This window comes from Filicampus tigris, chromosome 17, assembly GCF_054856515.1.
Source record: "Filicampus tigris isolate MCC_2025a chromosome 17, RoL_Ftig_1.0, whole genome shotgun sequence".
NCBI lineage: Eukaryota > Metazoa > Chordata > Actinopteri > Syngnathiformes > Syngnathidae > Filicampus > Filicampus tigris.
This window is the reverse complement of record NC_141233.1, coordinates 2,219,370-2,246,349: the sequence shown is the minus strand read 5'-3', so window position 1 is coordinate 2,246,349 and position 26,980 is coordinate 2,219,370. Positions and strand designations below refer to the sequence as shown.

At 39.4% G+C, this 26,980-nt stretch overlaps 1 protein-coding gene across 1 annotated transcript in view; it reads left to right on the top strand.

Annotated features, from left to right (window-relative positions):
• robo3 (roundabout, axon guidance receptor, homolog 3 (Drosophila)) overlaps positions 1-26,980 on the top strand; it is a 100,556-nt gene that overhangs the window by 4,585 nt on the left and 68,991 nt on the right. Inside the window, exon 2 of the mRNA XM_086012482.1 lies at positions 6,605-6,931. Coding sequence (XP_085868608.1) covers positions 6,605-6,931 — 327 coding nt within the window. The remainder of the gene's footprint in view (positions 1-6,604; positions 6,932-26,980) is intronic.

Sequence of the window (26,980 nt, the reverse complement as noted above, 5' to 3'; positions counted from 1 at the left end):
CGTAGCGTATCATGTTTTGCCACCTTTTGTGGTGTTATGACAAATGAACCATGGATCATGTTTCTGCTCTTGGCATATTGAAAACTGGTTGTTAAATTATGTTTTGCAAAACATCCTCTTCCTGTCATCAGTGAATCAGCAGTTGTAATCATGCACAGAAATTGCTGTTTGAAGCAAATCCACCTAGTTTCAGACAGTTTATTTTCAGGTTCCTTTGACTTGCTAAATTTAGCCCATGATCTAGTAGACCTTCAAAAATACATCATTTCAGTTGTTTTGTTTTTTTTATAGTAAAGCCTCAATATATCCAAGGTAACAGACTTTGCTCTGTATTAATTTTCCTCTGGGCAGTGGCTTGGAGTACACCATTAATATATACACAGTGCATCTGGAAATTATTAATTGTTTAACTTTAAAAAAAAAAAAAAAATCTGTACCCTTCCCCAGATCTGTGCCTCGAGACAGTCCTATCTCAGAGGTCTCCTGACAATTCAATTGACTTCATTCTTTCTCTTCTGACATGCACTGTCACCTGTAGGATCTTATATAGACAGGTGCACCTTTCATAATCATGTGCAGTCAACTGCATTTAACTCAGGTGGACATAATTAAGCTGGAGTAGCCTCTCAAGGAAGATCAGTGGAAACGCGATGTACCTGAGCTCAATATTTTGAGTAAAAAATGAACTACGGTAATTCCATTTTGGAGTGAGGCTCTAACATATAAAATGTGAAAAAAGTGAAGGGCTATGCACAGTATGTGGTGATACTTCACAATTAACTTTGAAGAACGGTAACTCAGCTGCACAATGCCTCTATTTAGCGGCGGGTGCTGACAGGACAAGTCAGCTAAAGGTCTCCAGTGCCACAGCCTAAGGGGCCCGACACGATAAGCATGAGCTCCCCACCTTAGGCTGTAGACAGATGGACTGCCTAAGGAATTAGTTCCAGTGGTTTTAGGTGCCATTGCCAGCCTTATTACTGAAATAGACATGGAGCAAAGGACCGGTGCCCACTGAATTATGACTGACTGATAAAGAGCACTTAACACTACAGGAAAGAGCTTCCCTCATATGGAAGTTATTTTACGGGTGAAAAGAATAATAGTTGTCCTAATTACTGAATCCAGATGGTTGTAATGTATTGTATCAAATTGTAATCAAACAAAAAACAAAGACAGTTAAAACAATGAATTAATAACAAAAACAGTAAACACAAAAATAATGCAGAGTCTCACGCTGAGTCAAAAGCCAAAGAATGAAAATGTGTTTTAAGATGAGTTTCAATTATGGCTTGCCTAACGTTTAATGGGAGGTTATTTCAAAGGGAGGGCTCGACAATGGACAAAGCTTGATCCACTCTGAGTCTTCGCTTTGTCTTCGGTACCTCCAGTAGCATCTGGTTAGAGTGTGTTGACAATTATAAAGAAAAAGAATAGATCCACCGAGGCGCCCCTCAGTGGAATACGGGCTTAATGTGAAAACGACAATTGAATGGGAAAAAATCATAATTATAGTTTTTATCTGCATCTTGTATTTTATGTTTTATTTCATATTTTCTACCAACATGGTGCTTTTGTCTTGCTGTTTTACTCTGACCACTAATCTTAAGAGATGCACCGTTTGAATCAAACCCAAAGTGTTTACCCAGTGATTACTTTTGAGTGCATGGCACAATTAGTCTATCTCTTGTCTGTCTGTCTGCCTACCATCCATTCATCCATCCATCCCTCTGTACATATTTGTGATAATGGGGCACTTCAATTCTGAGAATTGAAAAAAAAAATCCATCTGTTTTACGCATGATTTTGGGGTATAGACAAATGAAGGTGTCACCGTAGTCAGGGCTTTAGACAGCTACTGTCATGATTTAATAGCTGACTTTAGAGCTGTGGCAGGCACATAGATGTTATCTTACTCAAGTGTTGAGACACAAAAAAGCAGCCAGGGACCAGAGGCAGTTAGTGCCTCTTTAACTCTTTGTTATCGCTTGTCTAGCTGAGCGCCACTGTTTGATGATTGATAGCTGTGTATGATTTCCAAAAGGGAAATGCTTATTTTAGAACGTGGCAAAGTAATTAGGACCCATGCAACTTCAAAATTCTTTATTTTTTACTCACAACATTATAGAATAGAATAGAATAGAATAGAATGCCTTAGTTGTCATTGTACATCAGGCATGCTACGAAAGTAACATTTTTGATTATTGTAAGTTTGTCTGGCTTCTGGAATTCTTTTATGATGTAAACAACTTTGATGTAGTTGTTCATGAGAAAAAGAAAAGCACCCCTAACTTTATTTATCAATCTAAATCAGGGGCCATCAAACTTTTTGAAATTGAGAGCTACTTCTTGGGTATTGATTAATGCAGAGGGCTCCCAGTTGGCTGCACACTTCTTAAATAACAAATGTGATTAAATTATCTTTCATAATGTTATTGTATGCTATTAATAATATTCATTTATATGAAGACACAAACCATGTGGTAATGGTTTCTCACAACAAACAAATAGCAATATGCAACATTTTATTTTTATAAATCTTGACCAGTGTCTACATTTTGTTCAATTTCTACAACAATCCTAGAAAATGACAGTGTCCCGTCACTGGTGAGCTATTTTTAGAACACTACTACGACTTCTCATGTGGTCCTTGGGGGCTACCTAGTGCCTGCGGGCACAGCGTTGGTGAGCTAAATTATCCCATTTTGTATTCTTTTAATGGTGGTCTTGTTTTGTTGTCCAAAAAGTGACTAAATGTATTTTTTGTGTCATGAAACAGCTACAGTACACATCATAGGTACTAGTCTGGTTGAGACAGGAAGCCAAAGGCATTTCCCTTCATTTTGGAGTGATAAGCCACTAGTACTGCCAGCCCTGGGGTTGTGAGCCCTTGTACATTTTTGCTCACAGTGACAGGGCGCATAATTCCTGCAATGTAACAATACAGATACTGATAGTGCTTCACTAAATTCTCTAGTAGGCATCCAGGCAACTTTTTCTCGACAACCCTTTCTTGATTTCACCCAGAATATAACAATTTCTATCAAACACATGTACACTGTATTGAGTCTTTTAACAATAAAATGTCATCACAGTGACTGATCCCCATCGATCCATTTTTGACACTGCTTAGGGTAAGTGTGCTGGTGACCATCTCAGCTGATTTTGTGTGAGGGGTGGGATTCACCCTGAACTGGTCATGAGTGCATAATTATTCATACTCATGAACTCTGCACTTCAAAGTCAAATAGTTAAAATGAAAGGATAGAATTGTTGAACCGTAATTTCCATGATCTCCCAATTGTTTTTTCAAAGGGGGCCAAAAGAAGCAGCTTCACTCTTGGAACACAAAGCTGTTAATGGCCCTCAGAGACGCATCATAAACACACAATTTCCTTTTGCATAGTTGGCCCTGCCCATTTCGATGCTTAGCATCAACACCTGCTTGATGATAAAGAGGTTGCTTGGTGCTCTGTATTCTCATTTAAGTGCCTCATTTTGTCATGCCTGCAGGGTCAAGGACTAGGATGGTGCCGCAAAAGCATCCAAGCCTGCCTTTCTTCACTGCTGCCAATTTAACTTTGAATACGCATTTGCAAATCAATTCAAATGGCTTTGGGGAAACTTGAAGGAGGCTTTTGCTTTTGGTGGGGCAAGAAAGTTGTAAAACAACCAATTCTATAGAGACACCACTTGCGAAAAGGTTGTGGCATTTCTATCACCGTTTCCCCACTTTCCAGTTGGTTTACAAAAGTACGCCTTTTTTTTTTTTTTTTTGCCCTGAACAAATGTAAAATACAAATTTTACCATAGTCATCGTTTTCTTGGTAATTGACTTCCCATGCTATTCACTCCCCGGTACATCAGAGCTCCTGTATAAAAATAAAATAGGTGGTAAAACAGGTCGTGGTGAATGTAGACCAGAAAACCAATGTTGAAGTGAATCATGGAGGGAGAGATATTAAACACTGGTCATTTGCAAAGAGCAGATGGCTCACGAAGCTTCTCTTTTAAAGCAAAAGTTTAAAACTCTAATCAGATACATAGATGCTTTTTCAGGGGGGCTGAATTTTCGTTTCAAAGACAAGTCTGTCTTAATCTTTCTTTTACCTCTGAATGATGATGAGACCAGACGTTTTATATAAGTGCAGTATTCTAATTTACAATTTTGTGCATTTCTGCATGTCAAAATGAATTACATTTCTCTTCCTCAATGGGTAAGGACGATGTAGGCATTATACATCAAAGTGCTGTCTCTGTTTTATATCCTTTTCCCTGCAGGGACACAGTGAACAGAATATTTTTGATTGTGTGTGGTGACACATACACTATAGCAGGGGTCATCAAGTCCGGTCCTCAAGGGCACCCATCCTGCATGTTTTCCATCTCTCCCCGCTACAACGCACCTGATTGAAATGATAAGCTTGCTGATGAGCTGATCACTTCAATCAGGTGCGTTGTAGCGAGGAGAGATGGAAAACATGCAGGATACATGCCCTTGAGGACAGGACTTGGTGACCCCTGCACTATAGTCTATGGACTGGTGGAATTGACTAAGTGTTGCTTGCATCTACAAAATTAGGGGCTATGCAGGTGGAATAATCTGTACATCTGTACTGAGTCTGAACGAATCAGGCAACCAGGATTTTATTTATGATTCACATGATCTCAGTATTTTAGCATCTCATTTTGTGTGTATATGTATGTACATGTACGTGTACGTGTATATAAATATGTATATATATGTATATGTATATATATATATATGTATATATATGTATGTATATATATATGTATATATATATATATGTATATATATATATATGTATATATATATATATGTATATATATATATATGTATATATATATATATATATATATATATATGTATATATATATATATGTATATATATATATATGTATATATATATATATATGTATATATATATATGTATATATATATATATGTATGTATATATATGTATATATATGTATATATATATATATGTATGTATATATATGTATATATATGTATGTATATATATGTATATATATATATATGTGTATATATATATGTATATATATGTATATATATGTATATATATATATGTATATATATGTATATATATATATATATATATATATGTATATATATACATACACATATATATATATATATATATATATATATACATATATACACATATATATATATATATATATATATATACATATATATATATATATATATACGTGTATATACATATATATACATATATATGTATATATATATATATATATATATATATATATATATATATATATATATATTATAATATTATAATATTAGTTCGCTTAGTTTTACCTTACAGTATCTCAGATTAATGGCAGATATTCTGCCAAGTGAGATCTTTTCATCAAATTTAAATGTCTTGGGATAGGAGACGTCATCTTGAGAAGCTGATTTTCCATGGTTTCAATACTACTGTTCTCTTGGCGATATTTAGCTCAAACGCTCACTGTGGTCTTTTCCACTTTAAAAGCCTCTGCTTTACATTTCCACATGGCTTGTTCTAACTGCAAAATTTATGAGTGAGCTCTGAAACGCTCTGTCCTGCTGACGCCCCCCACCCCTTGGCCCCCCCATACACCATCCTACCCTAGACCAGTCAGCCATGATACATACTGTATGCTACCTAAAAGCTATTATAATCAAAGACCTCAAGGGAGAAAAAAATGACCAAAAAGTGCCTCTTTTCAGTTTTTAATTTACAGAAGAACTTATGTATGTCATATACATATACATATTTTGTGCAGTGTGCGAGTACCCTGATAAATTTTAAATGGAGCATCCTATTTATTTTTGTTGCGTGCTTATTCCTCCTTTCATTTACTTTGTAATTCCAGATATCTAGATATGTAAGAGGATGATTTGCAGTGATGACCCCTGGATAGGGTTAAGCCGGAATGGATAAAAGATTGCTCCCACTACAGGCCTAATAGCCTCTTTTGGAACTTTAAATTGAGTGAAGCTGAAACTGGACACTCATAGAGTGTCGCTCTAAGTTTTTAAGTCATTATTGAATGGAAGTTTACATTATTCAGATGTGACTGACCTTAACACATTGATATGGCACTGTATTCAGAAATGTACACTCTAAAGAACAGTTCAAATGTATCATCAGAGTGGCTCACCTGTAAGTAGATGATCTGCTTCGTGACTGCTGTTGATGTGCCCTTGAGCAAGTCACAATCCCCTACCCCTTACGTCCCCTTGTTCAAAAGGTGCAGCGCTGATTTGTGAGCCCTTTCACTCTGTCATTTCAAATAAAATAGATAAATACAAATGTCTGTATTTGACCTAGTCCATCTTACTTTCTCATCAGATTTTCAGTAATGTCATTCCACTTACCAACAAACAATGAACAATTTTAATTTGAAAAATAACTATAAACAAAATAAGTCCTGATTTTGTCTTTGCCTGCAGGACATTGGTAGTTAAACTGGAAGCTTCATGGAATAAAACATGTTCTTGTCTCTAGAATACATCAGAAACTTTCTAAGTGTAATGCTTTTTTCCTTCCATGTTTTTTCCTTGTTTCAGGATCTCGGCCCAGGCTAGAGGATGCTGCTCCGCGAATTGTTGAGCATCCATCTGATTTGATTGTGTCCAAGGGGGAGCCAGCCACCCTCAACTGTAAAGCAGAGGGCCGTCCGACACCCATGGTGGAATGGTACAAAGATGGTGAGCGAGTCGAGACGGACCGCGAAGATCCTCGCTCTCACAGGATGCTCTTACCCAGCGGTTCCCTCTTCTTCCTACGAATTGTACATGGTCGGCGGAGCAAGCCTGATGAAGGGGTCTATGTGTGCGTGGCACGCAACTACCTGGGTGAGGCAGTCAGTCGCAATGCATCTCTGGAAGTGGCAAGTAAGTGTCTTGCTTAAGTAAGTGCTCTGGTGTAAATATGTGTTCATGCACCCGCCAGACAAATCAGTATTTTTTTCTTAATGATGATTGGACAATACAATACAATACATTTTTATTTATATAGCGCATTTCATAACACCTAGAGTTGTAACACAGCACTTTACATACAAACAATAAAAAGGCCATAATACAACAAGTGGAATCAATAAATTAACATAAAACACTAGATACAATAGACACCGGAAAAGAGCAGAGTATTTCAGGTCTGATCAAAAGCCAGAGAATAGAAATGTGTCTTCAACCGGGTTTTAAAAATGGACAGAGGGGGCTTGCCTCACATCCAATGGGAGGTCATTCCAAAGGGAAGGACCAGCCGAAAAAACTTGATCCCCTCTGAGGCTCCGCTTGGTCCTCGGCACCTGGTCCTCAGACCTGAGGCTGCGGGAACGTGCGTAGGAGTGAAGGATCTCAGAGAGGTACGCCAGGGCGAGGCCATTTAATGACTTATAGACAAATAGGAGAATCTTAAATTGAACCCTAAAATGCACTGGGAGCCAGTGAAGGGAGGCCAGAATTGGTGTTATGTGCTCCATCTTCCGAGCTCCAGTTAGTACGCATGCATTTTGGACAAACTGGAGCCTTTGAGAGAGGACTGGCTGACTCCAAAATAAAGTGCATTACAGTAATCTAGCCGAGATATAACAGAGGCATGGATGACTGTTTCTAAGTGCTGATGGGAAAGGAGGGGCTTTACCTTAGCCAGCTGTCTAAGGTGAAAGAAGCTCGACTTTACAACAGCGCTGATTTGCTGGTCCAATTTAAGATCACTGTCCATTTTAAAACCCAAGTTTGAGACTGTTTGCTTTAGGTATGAAGCCAGGTCAACAAGGTCGGATGTAGATGAGCCACTGGGCCCAAAGACCATAAGTTCTGTTTTCTGTTCATTGAATTTTAAGAAATTCCATGGCATCCAGTCTTTGATGTCATGGAGAGTGGTCTTCTGCAGAATGCGTCTTTTTTGCTCAGCGGGATATAGATTTGACAGTCGTCCGCATATCCGTGGAAGGAAATACCATGTTTTCAAAGGATGGAACACAGCGGCAGCAAATACGAGAACAGCAATGGCCCCAAAATAGAACCCTGTGGAACACCATACAATAGAGGGGTAGAGCGGGACTCAGAGGAATCTAGGCTAACAGAAAAAGTCCTGCCAGCCAAATAGGATCTAAACCACTCTAGATAGCATCCACTAATGCCCACTTGGTGTTGCAACCGAGTCAAAAGAATACTGTGGTCTACTGTATCGAAAGCTGCAGTCAAATCCAACAAAACGAGGCATGCGTAGTCTCCGGTGTCATTTGCCAGGGGGATGTCATTAAAAACACGTAGCAGTTAGATTTCACAAGTAACAAGGTTTGCTAGACGAAAGGCAGATTTCACTCTGGTCTCTTATCATCACAATCACTCGATTAAGTCAAGATGCCACCCCTGACCTTGGTATCACTTCTCCTGACAGCTTGCACCATGAGGAACCTAACACATACTCTTCTGCAGGCTTATAATATTGCCTGTCAGTATATCTCATCCTATTCAAGAGTGCGACCTCTGTCATATTGTGTCCGGGGCTCCTTGACCAGACTTTCTGATGAAAATACATGGTAGACAGCTTTGTCTTTGGGGGAAACACACACCAACACACACCCACACACCCACACCCCCACACACACACATACACACAAAAATAATAGCTTTTGCTGCTAGATAGCTGGAAAATGTTCTTACAGGGAGGAGGAGTTGAGGTCACTGCTCATCGGCAGCTTCTAAGGAACAGATGTTAGTTCATTTTTTAAATGTCACATTTGCCACCCAAAAGCTACTTTCGATATTTTGTTTGTGCCGGTAGGCCAATTTGTGGTTAAAATGATGACTAGACTGGGACGCTATTAATTTGGCTTTATCTAACCACCACCACCGTCTGTTGGCTTGCTGATGCATCTAAGTATGTTAAAATTTAGATAATGTAGTAAATATAGCCATTTTTTCTTTGCATTTTTAAATTGTTTCAGTGCAAGGGAAGCTCAGCTTCCCCCCCCGCACACTCACTACCCACCCCCTCCATTCCAAAAAAAGGCTTTTGTTGATTTTTTTGTACTGTGAGAAGGTTATACAAAACAAACAATGATAAGTGCCAAAAGACAAGCTATTGCCAGAATGGCATCAATGAGGCCAGAAACAAGGCCACCAGCATATGAGCCATCTTGCAACTGCAACAAGAGGCTCAGTGTGGCACCGGTGAAGGCAAAGGGGATGGCACTTTGTGGCATGCTGTCACCTCGTTCCCCAGCCCATCACTTGGAAATAGTGAGGGGAACTGAGGAGGTGCCGTATTGTGTATTGGTGTTTATATTTGGTATCAGGTTTTGAGCCAACTCACTGGGAATGGTGCTTGGTTCAAGTGGCTTAACCTCTCACAGCCCATCTGCTGCAGGCAGAAGATCAGGAGGGCCGCAGTATGAAAAAAAAAAAAACATTTCAGATTGTGCTTTAATACCAAATTGTAGGGCTGCACTATATATCAAAAGAATATCGATATTGTGATAATGGCCAATGCAATTTGCATATCGCAAAGATATTAATTTTCAAATTCTATTTTAAAAAGCAGTAGATTTAGTAAGGAGAAGAAACACATACTGTATACAATCAAACTCAATAAGGCTGCGCTAAGCACATTATATAATCATGTCATAAAGGTTAACAAACAAGTTTCTTTGATAAAGATTTAGAACAAAAATAATAAAAAAAATATTATTACACACACAAACTTAATAAGAGCAAAAGAATGTGACAACTTCATGTGCAAGCATTATTGCTGAGAGTCATCGACATTCCTATCAATGTTTACCGGTGCTGTAAACTCATTCAGCACCAGACTTTTTCAGACCCTCTGTGAAATGACAGGATAGAATGAGTTAACGAATAAAAGTATGGTGCTGACAGCTTTTACATTTAAAGGGGACGTGTTGGGCAAATTGCCTTTTTATTGAAATTGTTGTTTGTATGGCAGTGGTGGTGATTGCACCGTTCGCGATCGACCAGTAGCTCACAAAAGGGGAGTCGAATGGCATTAACTCAATCACTGCCAGCCCTCCCAGTTTTATGCTATTGATATAGCTGCCTGTCAATGGCAGCGAATGGGTTAAAAAAAAAAAAAAAGAAAAAAAAAAGTAGACTGCCTAAGAACAGCCGTTGTGAAAATTGTACTTTGTACTGGTTGTCAGTCTAACGAAAGGCAGGGTCATCTTCTGCCCATCGGGGTGAGGGCTCACTCACTTGCATGACACAGTCGGCCCCCAAAATGGCTTTTTTGAAAGAAAGGAAATAGAGTGACTAAAATGTGACATTATAGGAGAGTAGATTCTTGAGGTAAATTGACAAAAGCATGTCACAGACATGTTAAGATGCCTGGGAACTGTTTTAAATTTCGAAAAAGTTCAAAATATAACTCCTTGAGCTGTCACCTTATCATGTTGGGGTGGTTTGTGTATCCCTATAATTCTAAGAGCTACCGTAAATTGTCTGGGGCTTTATGTCCCTGGTAGGTTCACCCAAGCCAAAAGGTTCTTGGTGGCCAGACAAAGCATGGCTCAGAATCACCCTAAGACGAGTAAAATTAATGGATCTTCTTTTCCCTTGCCTGGACAAGGGTCGCAGAGGCTCCTTGTTAAGCCAGGCCTAGAGGTGGGGCTCGATGGTGAGTGCCCGGTGGCCAGGACTGTACCCATGGGGACTGGCCGGGCACAGCCCGATGATGTAACATGGGTCCCCCTTCCCATGGGCTCACCACCTGTGGGTGGAGCTAAGGGTGTTGGACGCAGTGCGAGCTGGGCAATTGCTAAAGGCGATCGATCCCCAGCTACAGAAGCTGGAGACGTGGAATGGCTGGGAAGGCGTCTGAACTGGTGTGAGAGGTGGGAGAGATTCTAACTGGATGCTGTCGGGCTTGCCTCAACACTCGGCTAATTAAAAATAAGCAACTTTAGATCCTCCTCTGATTCTGTATGATCATGGATCTAATTTCGCCGGTGAGCGGAGTGCAACAGTGTTGCTGAGTAAGCAAAATTGTGGCGACATGGCTCGGCTATTAAGACTCGTGAAGAGATCAGAGGACAGGAAGAAACATGAATATTTCTAATAACCCTGAAAGTGTGTACAAGAGACACACAGCCAAGCATTCGGCAGAAATACTGCTCGTGTCTGTGGCATCAGAAGAGCAAATGCCCCCCCTCCTGTGATCACGGACAATGCTAAAACCATTGCTAATGCTGTGGAAGTGGCTGGATTTTCAGTGCATATAAGGATCTTTGCGTACATTGTTAAACTGGCTGCCCAGGGAGGTCTGGACGCTCAGCAGCTGTCGTGACTCCGGGGTACAGTGCAGAGCTTATGGCAAGTTTGTGTCCTAAACTTGAACAACCTCCACAATCGAGTTTAGTTCTGTTGATGTTTTTTAAACAGTAAGAAAAAAAGGTTTTTTTTGTTTGTTTTAAATTGTGGTGTGCATCATAGACAGGAAGTCTTACTTCAATGTTTTCATTGTCGCAGATTATGGCACAGGCTGCAAATTTGTTCCTTAAGATAAATCTCTGGAGTGGAGTTAGTTCTGTGTTTTTTTTAAACATTCTTCTCTTAGGGAAAAGAGAAAATTGGGTCAGAAAGGTCAGATTTTGCTTGGACAAAAGTCGTGTTGCCTACAAAAACAATGTGTATCAGAAAATATACCGTATTTTTAATAACCAGTAAGCATGCTTCAATAACATTGTAAAAAGGAGGCTGTGGTGCTTGGACGCAATAATTAATATCATGTAAGGCTCCCCCGAGCTTAGAGGGCTACATCCATACACGTCGGCGATGAATCAAACTACTTATTGATACGTCTCGGGGAATGGCAAATAAAGCAGTCTTGCAGGACGCCCAGAGTTCATCAAGATTCCTTGGTTTCATCTTCCAAGGCTCCTGCTTCATCTTACCCCAGACATGTTCAATAATTTTAATGTCTGGTTACTGGGCTCGCCAATTCTGAAGCACCTTGACCTTTTAGGCTTTCAGGAATTTTGATGTGGAGGCTGAAGTATGTGGAGCGCCATCTTGCTGAAGAATTTGCCCTTTGCTGTGGTTTGGAATTTAATGGGCAGAAATAATTTCTTCATACTTCAGGCTGTTGAAGTTGCCATACACTCTGCAGATCTCTCGCACAACCCCTTACTGGATGTAACCCCAAACCTTTTTTTTTTCAGCACCAAACTTGATTGTTTTCTATGTGGGGGCGGCATGCCTCAGTGGTAGAGTGGTTGTCTCCCAAACCAGAGGTTGTGAGTTCGATCCCCGGCCATTGTGACCATGTTGAAATGTCCTTGAGCAAGATACCTAACACCCAGTTGCTCCTGATGCTGCGTCATCAGCAGGTGAATATAAACTCAGTGTGAAGCACTTTAAGTGCCTTAACTCATTCACTGACAGACATTTTTAGACCCTCTTTTACCTAAATGTTTGAAAAAAAATTGAATTAAATATGAATACGTTCCTGGGATTGAATGGCTGGACTATGAAAAGACAAATAAATATGTCAATAGCAATGAATGAGTTGATAGGTGGAAGAGCGCCATACAAGTGAAAGACCATTTACCATGTCAATCTTGGGTCCATGTCGGTTCCAACAGGTATTGTGCAGTCTGTGCGGCAATTGGGATGTAGTTCATGGGATCATTAAAAAAAAAAGAAAAAAAAGAAGAAGAAATTCCAGTCCATCCTTTGTGCAGAATAACCCTTTTGGCAAATGACTTTGAGTTTTTTCCAAGACACGCAGTCAAATAAATTTGAAATATAATACTAATAAAAACAGACACACACACAGCTTGGTGTGTGTGGGGGACATTGTCATTGCAGTCTGTGTGACCCATTTTTCTGAAAACTTGAGATTTCAACCTGCCAACCTTGAAATTTCTGTAACTCTGTCAATTTTTGAGGTACTTCTATGTGTTATATAATCATTTTAAAGGATATTAAGTGTAGAATTAGAATACACATCATATACTGTGTGTATATATATATATATATATATATATATATATATATATATATATATATATATATATATATATATATATATATATATATATATATATATATATATATATATATATTATGGATGTCCCAAACGATTATTTTTCTCCCGATTAATCTATCAAATATTTTTCAGATTAGTCTAACAATTAATTTTTCGACTAATCTCGCAATTATTTTTGAGTTGACGATTGTTAATTCCCCAAAACACTTTTAAACACTTTTTAAAATTATTTGTTTATTAAAGTAAAAAAAAACATTTGAAATTGAATGAACACTAACATCTCTTTTAGGCAAGCACTATAACGTGTGAACATGAATAAGGTATTTGTCTGTCAGTGAAACAATGTGTGAGTGCATGTTAAGCAGCCCAAGTAAAATAATTAATAATAATAAATAACAAAAAAATTAATAACTCTTAAATAAACCCAAAGTCCAATGAGGACCGCCCTCCACAATTGCAAAGTGCCTCATGTCCTGGACAATCATTTTAAGGATACTGTGTGAGTTCAGATGTTCTTTGGTGTGCATTCCGCTTTTTTGCGGGGGTACAGATGAAGAAGAGCCCATACTGAAATAATACAATGATTTTGAAAAGGCACGCATTATATATTAGTGCAGTCACGGACTATGGTAAGCAGGCCAGGGTTTCCTCTAGTTTTTTGGTTGTTTTTTTTAAGCCGTTGCAATTCCACCTGGCATTTTTACCTGAACGCCTAAAAAGGTGCATCCAAAGTAAATTTGAAGCTGCACTTGAACCTTTTGGAGTATCAGCATAGTTTTGGTCTCTTTTTGAAGATAACACTTTGAATTTTTCTCCTCAACTATCCAAATTTTTTTATGTGTTACTGGCACTGAATTATGGAAGTTTGAATACATAAAAGAAGGTGGATTTTATGTCGGCACATTTTTTTTTTCTGTCTTGAAAATGATGTAGTAGCGTGGTGGACTAAAATAACACAACAGGATTACAGCTCAAAGGCTCCTCCATTTCTATTTCAAATTTGACAATAATACGACAGAAAATTAGCATTTTACACAAGTTTTACTAAGGACATGTCCAGGCGAACCAAAAGTGTGCCATTTGGGTGATCCAATTGCAACCATGTTCACATATGTAGGAGAAAAAACTGCTATTGTGGAATGCTTCAAAGATGATGAATTCTAATGAAAAGTAAGAAGACAGTAAGACTCCGCGCTATCATTCCTACATCCAGGTTTTAAAAAAACGCAAAAAAATCAAAGAAGGTGACGCGCTATGACGTGCGCTCTAGCCCATGGCCCGGCGCCGCTGCAGGTGGCTTTGAAAGTTGTGTTACGCAAGTTACGTACGGTGTTTGTTTTTGTTCAAAATAGTTTCCATGTTTTGTTTTTTTATTTGAAGAATTTCATTGGCCGTTGAATGCGTCATGCATTTACGTCATTGACACTCGACGGTATGTGCGCGCCGTCATCGACACTCACAATAATTTATTACCAAAAGTAGCAATCATTTAATATAAGAAACTAGAAACAACACCCATGTAACTGTATTACACGCTGCTTGTACAAAATAACATAAATATCAATAAATACAGTCGTAAGTGGTAATTGGAACTGTAGCAAAGCATGCTGGGAATGCAGCTTCTCTAATGGCCATTGTGAAGCTTCAATGACACAAAAACTGCTGATCCTGTAGAAAAGGGCAAAGGTTGATTCCATCTTGAAGAGAAATGTGCCAATCATTTTTGTTTAGGTGTTTTAACCGTTAACTAATTTACATGCACATTCATCCGCTATTGGCGGTGGATCAACTCGAGGATCAAACTCGTCTCCTGTTTGGGAGCGCAGAGCGCTGACCAGCGAGTTAAAATTAATTCTGCCAGTCGACCTCATTCGACTAGTTGGGCTCTCCTTCATTAAATGTAAACTTTAACTTAAGTGCTAATAACACAAACATTAATATTTTGCCGTAGTCCACAATGAAATGTTTTGACTGTGAAATACTCTTGCAATTTTAACACTTGTGAATTGCCTCAATTTTTAACATTTCTTGCATTAGGTTAGTTTGTCAGGGGGAAACACACTAAGGTTGAGTACTTATTTATTGTTCTGTTTTCAAAAGTTTCCTTTTCCAAAAATGCTGTTTCACAAATGAAAGGCCGAAACATCTCCTTGTGAATTTTTGGTTTAAAATAATCATGCGCAAATGGACCCAAATACTTAAAGTTTTGTAAAGCAGGCAACACTTCTTGTCAGTTACCGGTACATAAAAGTCAACCACAATAGAGCTAAGAGCCACATAGCCAAGTGTGGGTGTTTGACATTCAAAGGGACTTGCCCAAGCTCCTGGCAATATTTTCTTTGAGTGTTTTATAACCCTGACATTTTTATTATGCCTGTTCCATCTCTACTGCTGGGCTTTATAGCTCATGAATATTCACTTCAACAGGGGAGGGGAACATGAACGTTTTCTTAAGTGGCAAGAGTGGAGATGGAATGCTTTCTGAATCAGTTTTTCTTTCGGGTTTTTTGCACTTCATCCCCCTCTTTTAAGGTTGTGCGGAGGTCAAGCCAGAAAGTTTTAAGTTGGCAGTTGCCTGGTGGGTGAACAGGTGACGATCTGATGGAACGCCTGTCTTTCTTCTGGCAGCGTGTGAATGCCTCTAGAACTATGGTCCACTTTCTCACTACAGTAATCCCAGACACTAGTGTGAACGAGGCAGCTGAGCTACATTATCAGCAGTTGGAGCCTCCATCTCTTTCTGTCTGCTCCACACATGCAGACTCACAACTGTCAAACTGTTTTTGAAAACACGCAAGTTTTGGGAGAAAATGGATTTCCCAAAGTGTGAGATGTGACCTCATGGGGGTGCAGAGCTATTACCTAAAACCTGCAAATTATGCTACGATGTAGTGTTTGTACAATGTGTGCCAACATCCAGAAGTTTCATATCCAAAAAGAGGGGCTCAGCAAGAAAAAATTGTGAAACCTGGATTAGGTCGATTTCCGGATTAGGAGGGTATTATGACATGATATGATGGTATCTATGATAAAAGTGATGTAGTAAACTAAGACCCCTTAACTTTGTCTGTTTTAGCCCCCACTTTATTTTCACCCTCGCTAACTCCCCTTTGCTGCCTGTGCTTTCCTGGAGCTGCCCTCTGTTCTCATTATTTAACCTCCAGTAGTCCGGAACGGCATAGCCCATGATTTGGATTTTGATGTGCATGATCTTATACCCAGAAGCATTTACGTTGTTACTGATTTGTACCTCTGTATTCCTTCAGAGACCATGTAGGCACTATAGGCTCTATTTACTGTTGTTAGCATTAATTGATGTTATATAGTTAAAAGATTGTTTGAAAAAAAGTTACAAGCAATTATTAGATGTGAAGCCAGGATGTTTTTTTTCCTTCTCATTATTAATGAGATTTTGTCCTTTATGATTACTGAAATATGTAATAGATGTGCTTTTCTACTGAGTGCAAGCGTTGAGTGGTTGGTAGATTGTGTTTTCAAAGCAAAATAGGACTTCCATCCAAATACGTATTTTGAATACTCTGCTTTTGTTTGGGATGAGTGGTTGATTTATGGGACTGTGTCTGGCCGCGGTCAGTGTACACTTTGCTGGAGAAGCATTATCAGTGTCAAAATCTTGAGCAGGCAGCACATTCGTAATAAACAGGGGTTCAGATAAGCGGTCTACATGTGTACTGAAAATTGAAAAATGCGCTCGGTTCAAATCTGTCACCACGTATTTGTGCGCTAGGCATTTTTCGAGGGGTAGCAGAGAGTTTGACGGGGCTCAATTTTTATCTCATTTGCAAATGACTTGTTCAAAACACATCTTTTGAGTGAACAAAATGAATGGAATTCATGTACTGATTCGTTCCTTTATTGGTTCAGTTGCAAAGTTGTCAAGCGGTCAGATATTAACAGTATGGATTCAGCTGTGTTTCATGCCAAAAGAAAAAAGAAAAGTTATTTAATAATTAGATGCCTCCAAGTGGTAATTAATGCCCGCTGGTGCTTGTTATTACGTCATAAGTAGGCATTATCTTACTTTTCCTACCAGGTGGCGTGTGTGATGTTACTAAATGGACATTGAGTAAGCTTTAACTTTATACATTTAGGTTTTATTTGTCCGTCTATTTGTTAAATTGAGTGTGTGATTTAAGAAGTGCAGTCCACGTTTACATATCATGTTTCATGAAATTAATGACTTGTAGGAAGGGATAGAGCCACTGGATTATTGATTATTGGTGTGTCTAAGAAGTTGAATGATTAAGAAATGCAGTACTGTACACGTTTACATTATGTTTTGAAACAAAGTGATGTAGGAAGTGGCAAAACTCCTGATTTGTTTACATTATTCTTGTAATCTGCATTTGAGTGCCTTTACAGTATATTATCAGTATATACTTATCAGTATATACACCACACCTGTGTGGGTGAATTATGTTGCCGTGGCGCTTACCTAACTGCACATCAAAATATTTAGTAAATTCATACCTCTGATTGTAATAGATTAAAAAAAAAAGCATCACGTCACATCGTGGGAGAGATGCTAATGGCAGAGGTTTCATAAATCATAAACTATTTTCAAAGCTCATCATTTCCTATTCACATCCACTTACCAGCTGGGAGTATCGTGAGTGGATTGAATTCTTTACAACTGTTTAAGTGTCTGTTTAACTGTTTAGCTGCCAACACAACCACTGTTGGTTCAGGGGCGGAGCCATGGGTGGGCCTGGATGATGCACAGGCCCACCCAGATTGACAGACTGCCCACGCAGTGAGATTAATGAAAAAATAGTCTTAAATAATTTTTTAATTTGCGTTTTGTTGTTTTTTTATTTTATTGAATATTAAGAATGGCATAGTTGTGGTTGTCTAAGGAAGATCTGAACTTCATATTATTCAGTTTGTCATTTTATTTGAATATACGCTGTGTTGGGATAGAAGGATTGTGCAGAGTGAGAGAAATATTCAGGCCACCCTGAATTTTCCTGGTCTACCCATGAGCCGCGTTCTGGCTCCGCCACTGACGTCGGTCACCAGACTACGGAGCCCGCCAAGGACATCACAAGAATATTTAAAATTGCGTTATAATGCAATACTATTGCGTTTTATTGCAAACCTTTTGCGTTATAATGCAATAAGTTTTCAGTTTTTATTGCGTTATTTTGCAATACAAAAATAATTATTACAAAATAACACAATGTTATTTTAGGAGGAGAACAAAAGACTTCCACTTCCAGGTCATAGCTTCAAGTGTGCATTGGCGCTGGCATGAGCATAAATGACGGTTTGGAGAGATTTTTGCGCTCTAGAGATGTCGCAGACAAGGACATACTTTACATGCAAATGGCTAAGGTATGTGCTAAATGTTAACAGTTAACAAAATTGCTATCCACCTTTGTCCTCATCAGTGAAATGGGCGCTCTATAGCGTAATCCATGGTATTACATGTGTTGAACCACTAGAGGCCAGACTATTGCTGTGAGCATGGTATTGCAGAAGAGATAGTGGTCTTTCTTTTTAAAGAAACCCGAAACAACACATCAGTCAGTACTTCACCCGGTTAAGGATGCTTACAGGGACGGATGAAAACCCACTACTGTCCTTACTTAGTCCGTCCTGTAAAAAAAAAAAAAAAAAAATTGTCTTCTGTCCCCAAAATGGGCGTCCGTCCAGGGGAGGAATGCCCATCTCTGCCTAATACTTACTTATATAATTCAAATCAGATATGATGAGCACATCACCTCTCTCAGCAGTAACAACCTCAGTTATTTGATAAATTCTACTATCTCTATTGGTGTTTAAGTATCTATCTGTATGAAGTGTTTTCATGCTTCACTAATAGGATTGCAGCTTCATGTGGCCGTAGGGCCGGTGGCCATAGTGGTTTAAAAGAGGGATATCAGATGGCTGAAGTGAGGCCACGGGCCTCTGGTTTAACCCCCTTTGCATGATCTGGCCATCGGCCAGTGATTGAGCCAGACCCACCAGCCGCCTCTAGGGCATAGTCATGAATTAATCCGACAATACTGAAGGTGAACGTGACTAATGACCAGCGCGTGCATATATGTGTGCCTCTGCATTATAAAGGGTCAGTAGCACAATAGCAGAGGGTGGGAGAAACTCAGGAGCTGGGGGTTTGTGTGTATGTGATGGGGGGTTGGCTGATGGGGCTTCTACAACAGGTGGTGTGAGGAAGAGATTTAACCTCCTCCCCCTTTTAACGACAGTGTAGCACAAGGGCCACAGAGGGCTGCAGAGAACAATAAAGTGCCCTTGCTCCAACTGTTATGTCCAATGATCCTCATTATCTCTCTGAGCTGCACTGCCAGACACACTAAATATCCGTCCGAGTCGGTCGTTTCCCTGGTTTTTAATCTATCATATGCACATATACTGTACATGTATAGCTCTGATGCGGTTGCCTACATATGCAAACAGAAAAGGAATGTCGTAACTAATCAGTTAAAAAGTATATTGATTGTGTTTGATATGGTTTAATTGATAATGTGAGAATGTAGTTTTAATAAGAAATTGAAGCACTTAATGGCCTCTTATTTCATGAACTGTATTGTTTTATTTGTGGGTGGATTAAAAAGTCTCGCTTTTCACTGATCTTTCTATAAATAGGAACATGAGCCATTTGTCCTGATTTCTTTTTTTCAGGCTGCTGAATGAAATTCCTCCCAGAGCAACAGAATAAAATATTGTAAGTGTAGGCAAACAGCTGTGCAAAAAACTTATTGATTTTTTGCCATGTGTATTCGTTCAGTCTTAATTTCTCTATAAGACGGTCACCCACCTTAAAAGTTAGAAGAGGTCAGCTAGTTAATTCATTCAAGTGGAACAAAATTGAATTCTACTCCAAGATCCGTATGTTTTTGGAGTTTGTTGACAGCATTGAAAATTACAACTATTGCTCCTCCCTTCTACATTAAGACCAGCTTCTCACTCTTCATTGTGAAGGTAGGATGTTGCACAAACACAAAACAACAAAAAGGTCAGATGGACATGTGACAGGATTTGAGGTATGGCCATCTGAATACAGTTAAATCACACAGTTTAGTGCATTGGCAGCTGATTGGGGGTCGGGGGTGGTTCTTCTGCTGACATGGACATACGATCGATGCTAAGTCAGACAAATGCCTGACTTCTATAGGACACCATGATGAGGTAGCAAAAGTGGACAGTGTCAGTCTGTGACCTCGCAGTGAACTGTACACAAGCAGGAAATGTCAGGTGTGTGAGTCTTTGTTGATCTCTTTGTACGTGTTCGTGCTTGCATGTGCATATATATGTAACACCTTCCAGATATTATTGATAGTCTTTACATCTATTAGTGCTGTGCAATATTACGATCAGAGGTGAGCATTCTGTCAGATTGATGGACCGGTCCGTCAGTCCGTCCCCGACGGACGCCCGCCATGCTGACGATTGACGAATGACGATTGACGAATGACGGGACACCTTTTAACAATTACGGACAAATTTTAACAATTATGAATTTTAAAAATTACATTTTTGGGGGGGCTGACTGACGGACCTACGGACTTCTGACGGACTAACTTACAGACTTAACTGACGGACTGCCTGACGGACTGATGATTAGAATTCTGTTCGTCATGAAAAATGATGGACAGACGAATGACAGACGGGTACCCAGTCCGTTGACGGATGAAGAAGGACGGACCAGCAAAATTTAGTAAAATGCCCACCTCTGATAAACATTAGGGTGCAATTTAAAATAGCCTATCAGACGATGTACTGTAATCCTGTGTTGTTTATATAATTATTTTTGTATGTGGTTGTATTGGGTTAATTAGGTTTCGACACAAATGTCATCTTTCTATTACGTCATCCTTGTGCCTCACTCTCCGGGCATGAGTCACATTCAATCAAATTGTTAAATGTATGTAACAATTGGATTAATTGTGGGTTGATGCCTGGAGAGCGGGGCGCAGGATTGACATGCGAAAGAGGCGACTCTGATTTTATGTTCATTCATTCATTCATTCATTATCCATACCGCTCATCCTCACAAGGGTCGCGGGCGTGCTGGAGCCTATCCCAGCTGTCTTTGGGCAGTAGGCGGGGGACACCCTGAATTGGTTGCCAGCCAATCGCAGGGCACACAGAGACAAACATCCGCACTCACAATCACACCTAGGGGCAATTTAGAGTATCCAATCAACTTACCATGCATGTTTTTGGAATGTGGGAGGAAACCGGAGTACCCGGAGGAAACCCACGCAGGCACGGGGAGAACATGCAAACTCCACACAGGGAGGCCGGAGCCGGGATCGAACCCACGGCCTCTGAACTGTGAGGCGGACGTGCTAACCAGTCGACCACCGTACCGCTGATTTTATGTTGTTCATGTTTAAGTTGCCTTCAAGAAACTGAGTCTTGTGCAGTGTGCATGCGCCCCGAAAGAGTATTTGTTTGTGAGTGTGAGTTTTTGTCTTAGAAGAATGACTGTACCCTTCACCTCACAATGAAAGAGGTTAATGTAGCTGCAACAATGCTACTTCTTTGCGGTAGCATTTTCATTCCACCCGCAAACAACATGCCAGACAAAACATACTTAGCAGACAACAAAGTGTAAACTGAGCTTTGTGAGGAGTTGTTGCCAAGAAAGGCAATCCTTTTTCCATGGTTGTTTTTCAAATTTCAGACACCAGCCAGAAAACTGTAATCTGCAAAAATTCTGGCAACACGTAAAATCTTTTTTACCAGCTAAAGGCACAACATGAAAAGCTGTTTTAGCTTGAAGTTGCAACAAAGCACTGACGTTTCATCTAAACCACAAAGTGGTGAAAAGAAAAATACAGTTCACGGCAAAAATGTTAAGAAAACATACTACTTTTTGTACTATCAGGTTTTAGCTTCACCAGTATGGGATATTTGGGACCAATACTGATTTTGGGGGTTAAAAACAAAAATCTGATATCCATTAAATTGGCTGATAACCAATGTTTCGGCCAGTATATGAAATTAGAACATTGATATTCGCAGAATTAGGGGTGTAACAAAATCGATTTGAATCGGAAAATCTTTTTCATCAAAATGAATTGCTTGATTTTAAAATATATTGAGATGCGTATCGATTTATATTTTATTGGAGAGATAAATCTAAATGTATGTAAAATGACAACAAACTCTATGTGTCATACCTTCTTGAATTGAATTGTACCATATGAAATCGTAGCACTTTAAAATCAAGCCATCCTTGAATTCTATCGCACCCTGTGTATCGACATAAGTATCTAAATGCGCACCCCCTACACACGATATAAAGTACAGGAACACACATTCTTCTATTCTTAATACCTACAATGTGATTCAAGACAAAGAAGCAGAACATAAGTAATTCACAAAAACATCGTAACAATATCAATGTGTCATATTTGAAAAGCTCCATCTGCAGCCACTGGGTATTTGCAAACCTCTCAAAAATAATGTTGAAGCAAACATTAAAAGGTGGAAAAATAGTTAAAACACACAACAACAACAAAATTTGAAATAATCAAAACGTGCATCACGTTATAAGACTTAATACATGGGACACAATGTGTTCAAGTGACATAGCTGCTTTCAGAACAATAAATAGATGTATGTAAAATTAAATACAAAAGTTGGAATCTTAAAAATTGTTTTACTGAAGACAATTGTAAATTTAAGAGCCCCGTAAATTGTGCATGGCGGTATGCAGTGGGCCGCTGTATAGTACGTAGTCTTATTTTATTGTTGGACATGGGAGTTATGCGAGGGACATGACTGTACAGGAATGACTGTGGTATGCTGTTCTTAAAAGGATTTGTTGTTCGGACCGATTATTGCATAACCATTTGTTTACAGGTATACCACATACACTTTTTTAAACTAGTTTTCATGTTCTATTGTCTTATATTGATCTTTACAAATTGTAAGAAAGGAGTGCAAGTTCACAGACATCACAGAAGTACAATATTTCCTTCCAGTTTGCTCTACATTTGGTTTTAAACATCCCTCCATCTCAAATATTCCTGAATCAATGTGTTTGTCCACAATGATTAGATCGCACAGTAAAGAAAGCTTGCATCAAAAACGGGAAAAAAATGTCTTTCAACGTCTTGTTTTTCGGACTTGAACAACTATGATGTCATTTTCAGTTGACAGCAAGTGGCAAAATGCCCGCTCCCTGCGATGGATAAAAACGGGTGGATTTGCACAAACGCGATATTAATCAGAATACCGTTTAGACTGGTGGTACTGCATAGAACATGTTATTGTAAAGATTTGTTTTGTGTTGACTTCCACTTTAAAACAGTGTGTTTACTTGTTTGACTATGGCTTGCTAGGTTTTTTCTTAACTGGCTAATTGTTGAAGTAAAATTCCTAAGAAGACTCTATCACACACCATAATGGTCATTAATCTATGGGTTTATTGTCCATAGTTGCTTGTTTTCAGTCCCCGTTGAAGTTGGGTTAAATAGTGCTTCTGGCTTTCCAGAGGGGTGACTATTCAGCTGAGGGCAGCACAGAGTAAGGGAACAAGGGAAAGCAAGGAGAGGGTGTCATTTGCCTCACAATGGACCTTTAGCAATTTACAGTGACCCTCTTACTCCAATGCTATGGGGCACATGACAGCCGTTATTTCTAGATTAAAGTAATCCTCTTTTCAAGGCCAGACAATTGCTTTATTAGCTGACCACACAGGAGCTTCGACCACCCCTGTAATGGTATTGTTGTCAGGGGCCCTCAGGGTCTTGGTTTTGTGGAGGGTGAACAGAGGCGAACTAGAGGGTTGTCATTGTTTTTATTGCGCTCCTTAGCAGCGACATGCATGCCTTACTCCTCCATTTATAGTTCATCCAACTGAATATATTATGAGTGTCAGAGGAAAAACAGGGACCACACATACAGTGCATCCTTGCTTTCTTGATAGTCTACCTTGGTCAGGTAGGCTATTTGCCCCTGCTTGACTACTAGTAAAACAATTTGTCACAGTGCTGTGTGTGTTGAATACACACTGGTAAATTTAACTAATCAACATGCCATTACATATTAATTGTCATTGATGATTACAATACTTGTACCAGTTGTCTGGCCATTGAGGTGGACTATATTTCCACTTTTACTGTTTGTTACTGCTAAAAAGTAACACCTTAAAATATGTCTCTATTATCTGTGTGTTTTTTCTGGCTCATATTGTTGTAAAAATGACCCCTCAAATTCTGGATTTTCTTATTCTTATTCTTATGGATTTATTGTTGTTTTTTTAAAGGGATAGTTGGGCTGGGATGGCCATGTTTTCACTAACAAGTTCACTTTATATTTTTTTTGATCGGGAAAATGAAAAGAGTTGTCATTTTCTATTTTATCAATGAATTTGGGAGAATTTAGGAAATTAGTGACCCCATGAATAACGCCTCTTGATAATGAGGAAAATGGCCGTGCCCACTACCGTTCTACCTTGTTCTGTCAGATCCAGAGTTGACACGAGTTTAACATAGCTAAATGTCCGAAATATAACCAGTCGGGGTTCGTGTGCGCATTCATGCTCTTGTCCGCTTCAGCCTGCGTAAGTGGAGAATTTTTGATTTTGTGGAGGTGATCATGATGAGATCACGTTTTATGTCAATAAATCCAAAGTATTTTGCAGATCACTTTTATACTTTCACAGGTTGAAGTGGACAAGAGTAGTAATGTGCATTTACATTTTGGTGGTGATCGGTCGCCGTTTTAGACAACAGAACTGCCAGCAAGCTAGAAATATTACCACACTTGCCTCTCTCCTGTGACATAGACCGCTGCGACCGAAAAAATAACAAGCCGAGCTCCAAAAGGGGGTGGGCCAATTTGTCGTAAATCTAATCACAAAAAAAGCCCTTAAATAACTAAAGAGTCTTTAGGGGGGCATTTTAGTACTGATGTCATTTTTACATGTAAACCTATTATGTAAGTGGCAATGTTAAGATCATCCAAGTGTCCCTATAAGGTCGCTCTTAGCTTACAGTATTTTCAATGTAACTGTGAGTATTGCTGCTGTGACAATTTAACTTCCCTCACGGGATGAATAAATATATATATATATTATATATTATATGGCGGCACGGTGGTCGACTGGTTAGCACGTCTGCCTCACAGTTCAGAGGTTGTGGGTTCGATCCCGGCTCCGGCCTCCCTGTGTGGAGTTTGCATGTTCTCCCCGTGCCTGCGTGGGTTTTCTCCGGGCACTCCGGTTTCCTCCCACATTCCAAAAACATGCATGGTAAGTTGATAGGATAGTCTAAATTGCCCCTAGGTGTGATTGTGAGTGCGGATGTTTGTCTCTGTGTGCCCTGCGATTGGCTGGCAACCAGTTCAGGGTGTCCCCCGCCTACTGCCCAAAGACAGCTGGGATAGGCTCCAGCACGCCCCGCGACCCTTGTGAGGAGAAGCGGTACAGATAATGGATGGATGGATATATATATAGATGGCCACCCCCAGTGATGACTAAAACCAGGTGGATTAACTCTTATTCCACAAACGTAATATTTATCAGAATGCCTTGTTTCAACTAGTGGGCTTGCATGGAGCATATTCTTAAAAAATACTATGTTTGGGTTGACTTCGCTTGAATAAAGTATTTGCATAAGAAAATCAATCCTCTCATTCATGTTTAGGGTATTAAAATTCAAGAAAAATAATGGGACAGAATAATCAAGGGATTTTTTTACAATAAATAAAATATGCGATTAACTACGAGTTAACTATGAAAAAATGTGATTAACTACGATTAAAAATTTTAATCGCTGACAGCACTGATATATATATATATATATATATATATATATATATATATATATATATATATATATATATATATATATATATATATATATATATACACACACACACACACACACACACTAGGGGTGTAACGGTTCACGAAAGTCACGGTTCGGAACGTACCTCGGTATGGGGGTCACGGTTATAAAAGCACAAAAAAGAATACAAATTTGCGCATTAGGGTTGTTCATAAATAATAATAAATAATAATAATAAGAAGAAAAAGAATGAAAAGAAAGATTAAACAGGAAAACACCCTTTCTTGTATGGATAGAATGATGTTGCAGATAAAGTCAGGTAGCACTTGCCAACTAGTAACTTTAACTTAATTATAAGAGCAGCAGAGGACAGCTCGTGCTCCACCACGGCTCTTGTGACCACGGTCAAATGTGGCGGTCGCTTGGATGCTGCAGCTGTTCATTCGCGCACAGCTGAGAGGGGAGGGGCTTCGCTTGGTGGTAGACTACGACAGCATTTTTCAACATCGCAATCAAATGGCCGACACACTATGCTAATGCTAACAATATTGCAGTCTTGGTAAAGCTCAAGAACTGTAAAAAAAAAAAAAAAAAAAAGCAGCCGAGTGAACAGGACGCTGTTTGGCTGTGTGTGACGTAGTATACCTGATGCTGTTTGGCTGCCGCGAGGTGGATGGCAAAACAGATGACTTGTTTAATACGTGACAAATGGGGCGAATGGACGGATTTTCGGTTCTTCGCTCCGCGTCCCACCGCTCCAAACGCATCATTCATGCAGCCGCGCCCGCCCGCCCGCGCAAGCTACATTGACTCCAATTGAAACGCTCCGCCAGAAACGCTCCCAATGCAATTGGTGTGACGTAGCATGAATGCAGCATCAGGCGTTGACTTTTTTTTCCCCCTATCAAACGTATTCGTCATATGACTGCGTGCACCGAACCGTGAAGCCCGCACCGAAACAGTTCGGGACGAATACTAAAACCGTTACACCCCTAATTTCTAATGGTTGATGGCCAGATTGAACAGGTACCCCAACGGCAGGCGATGATCTCAACCACATTGCCACGGCTGTCCCATTTGAGCATTTTCATGTGCCATTTGCTTGATTACACAGAGACAAGCTAACACACCCAC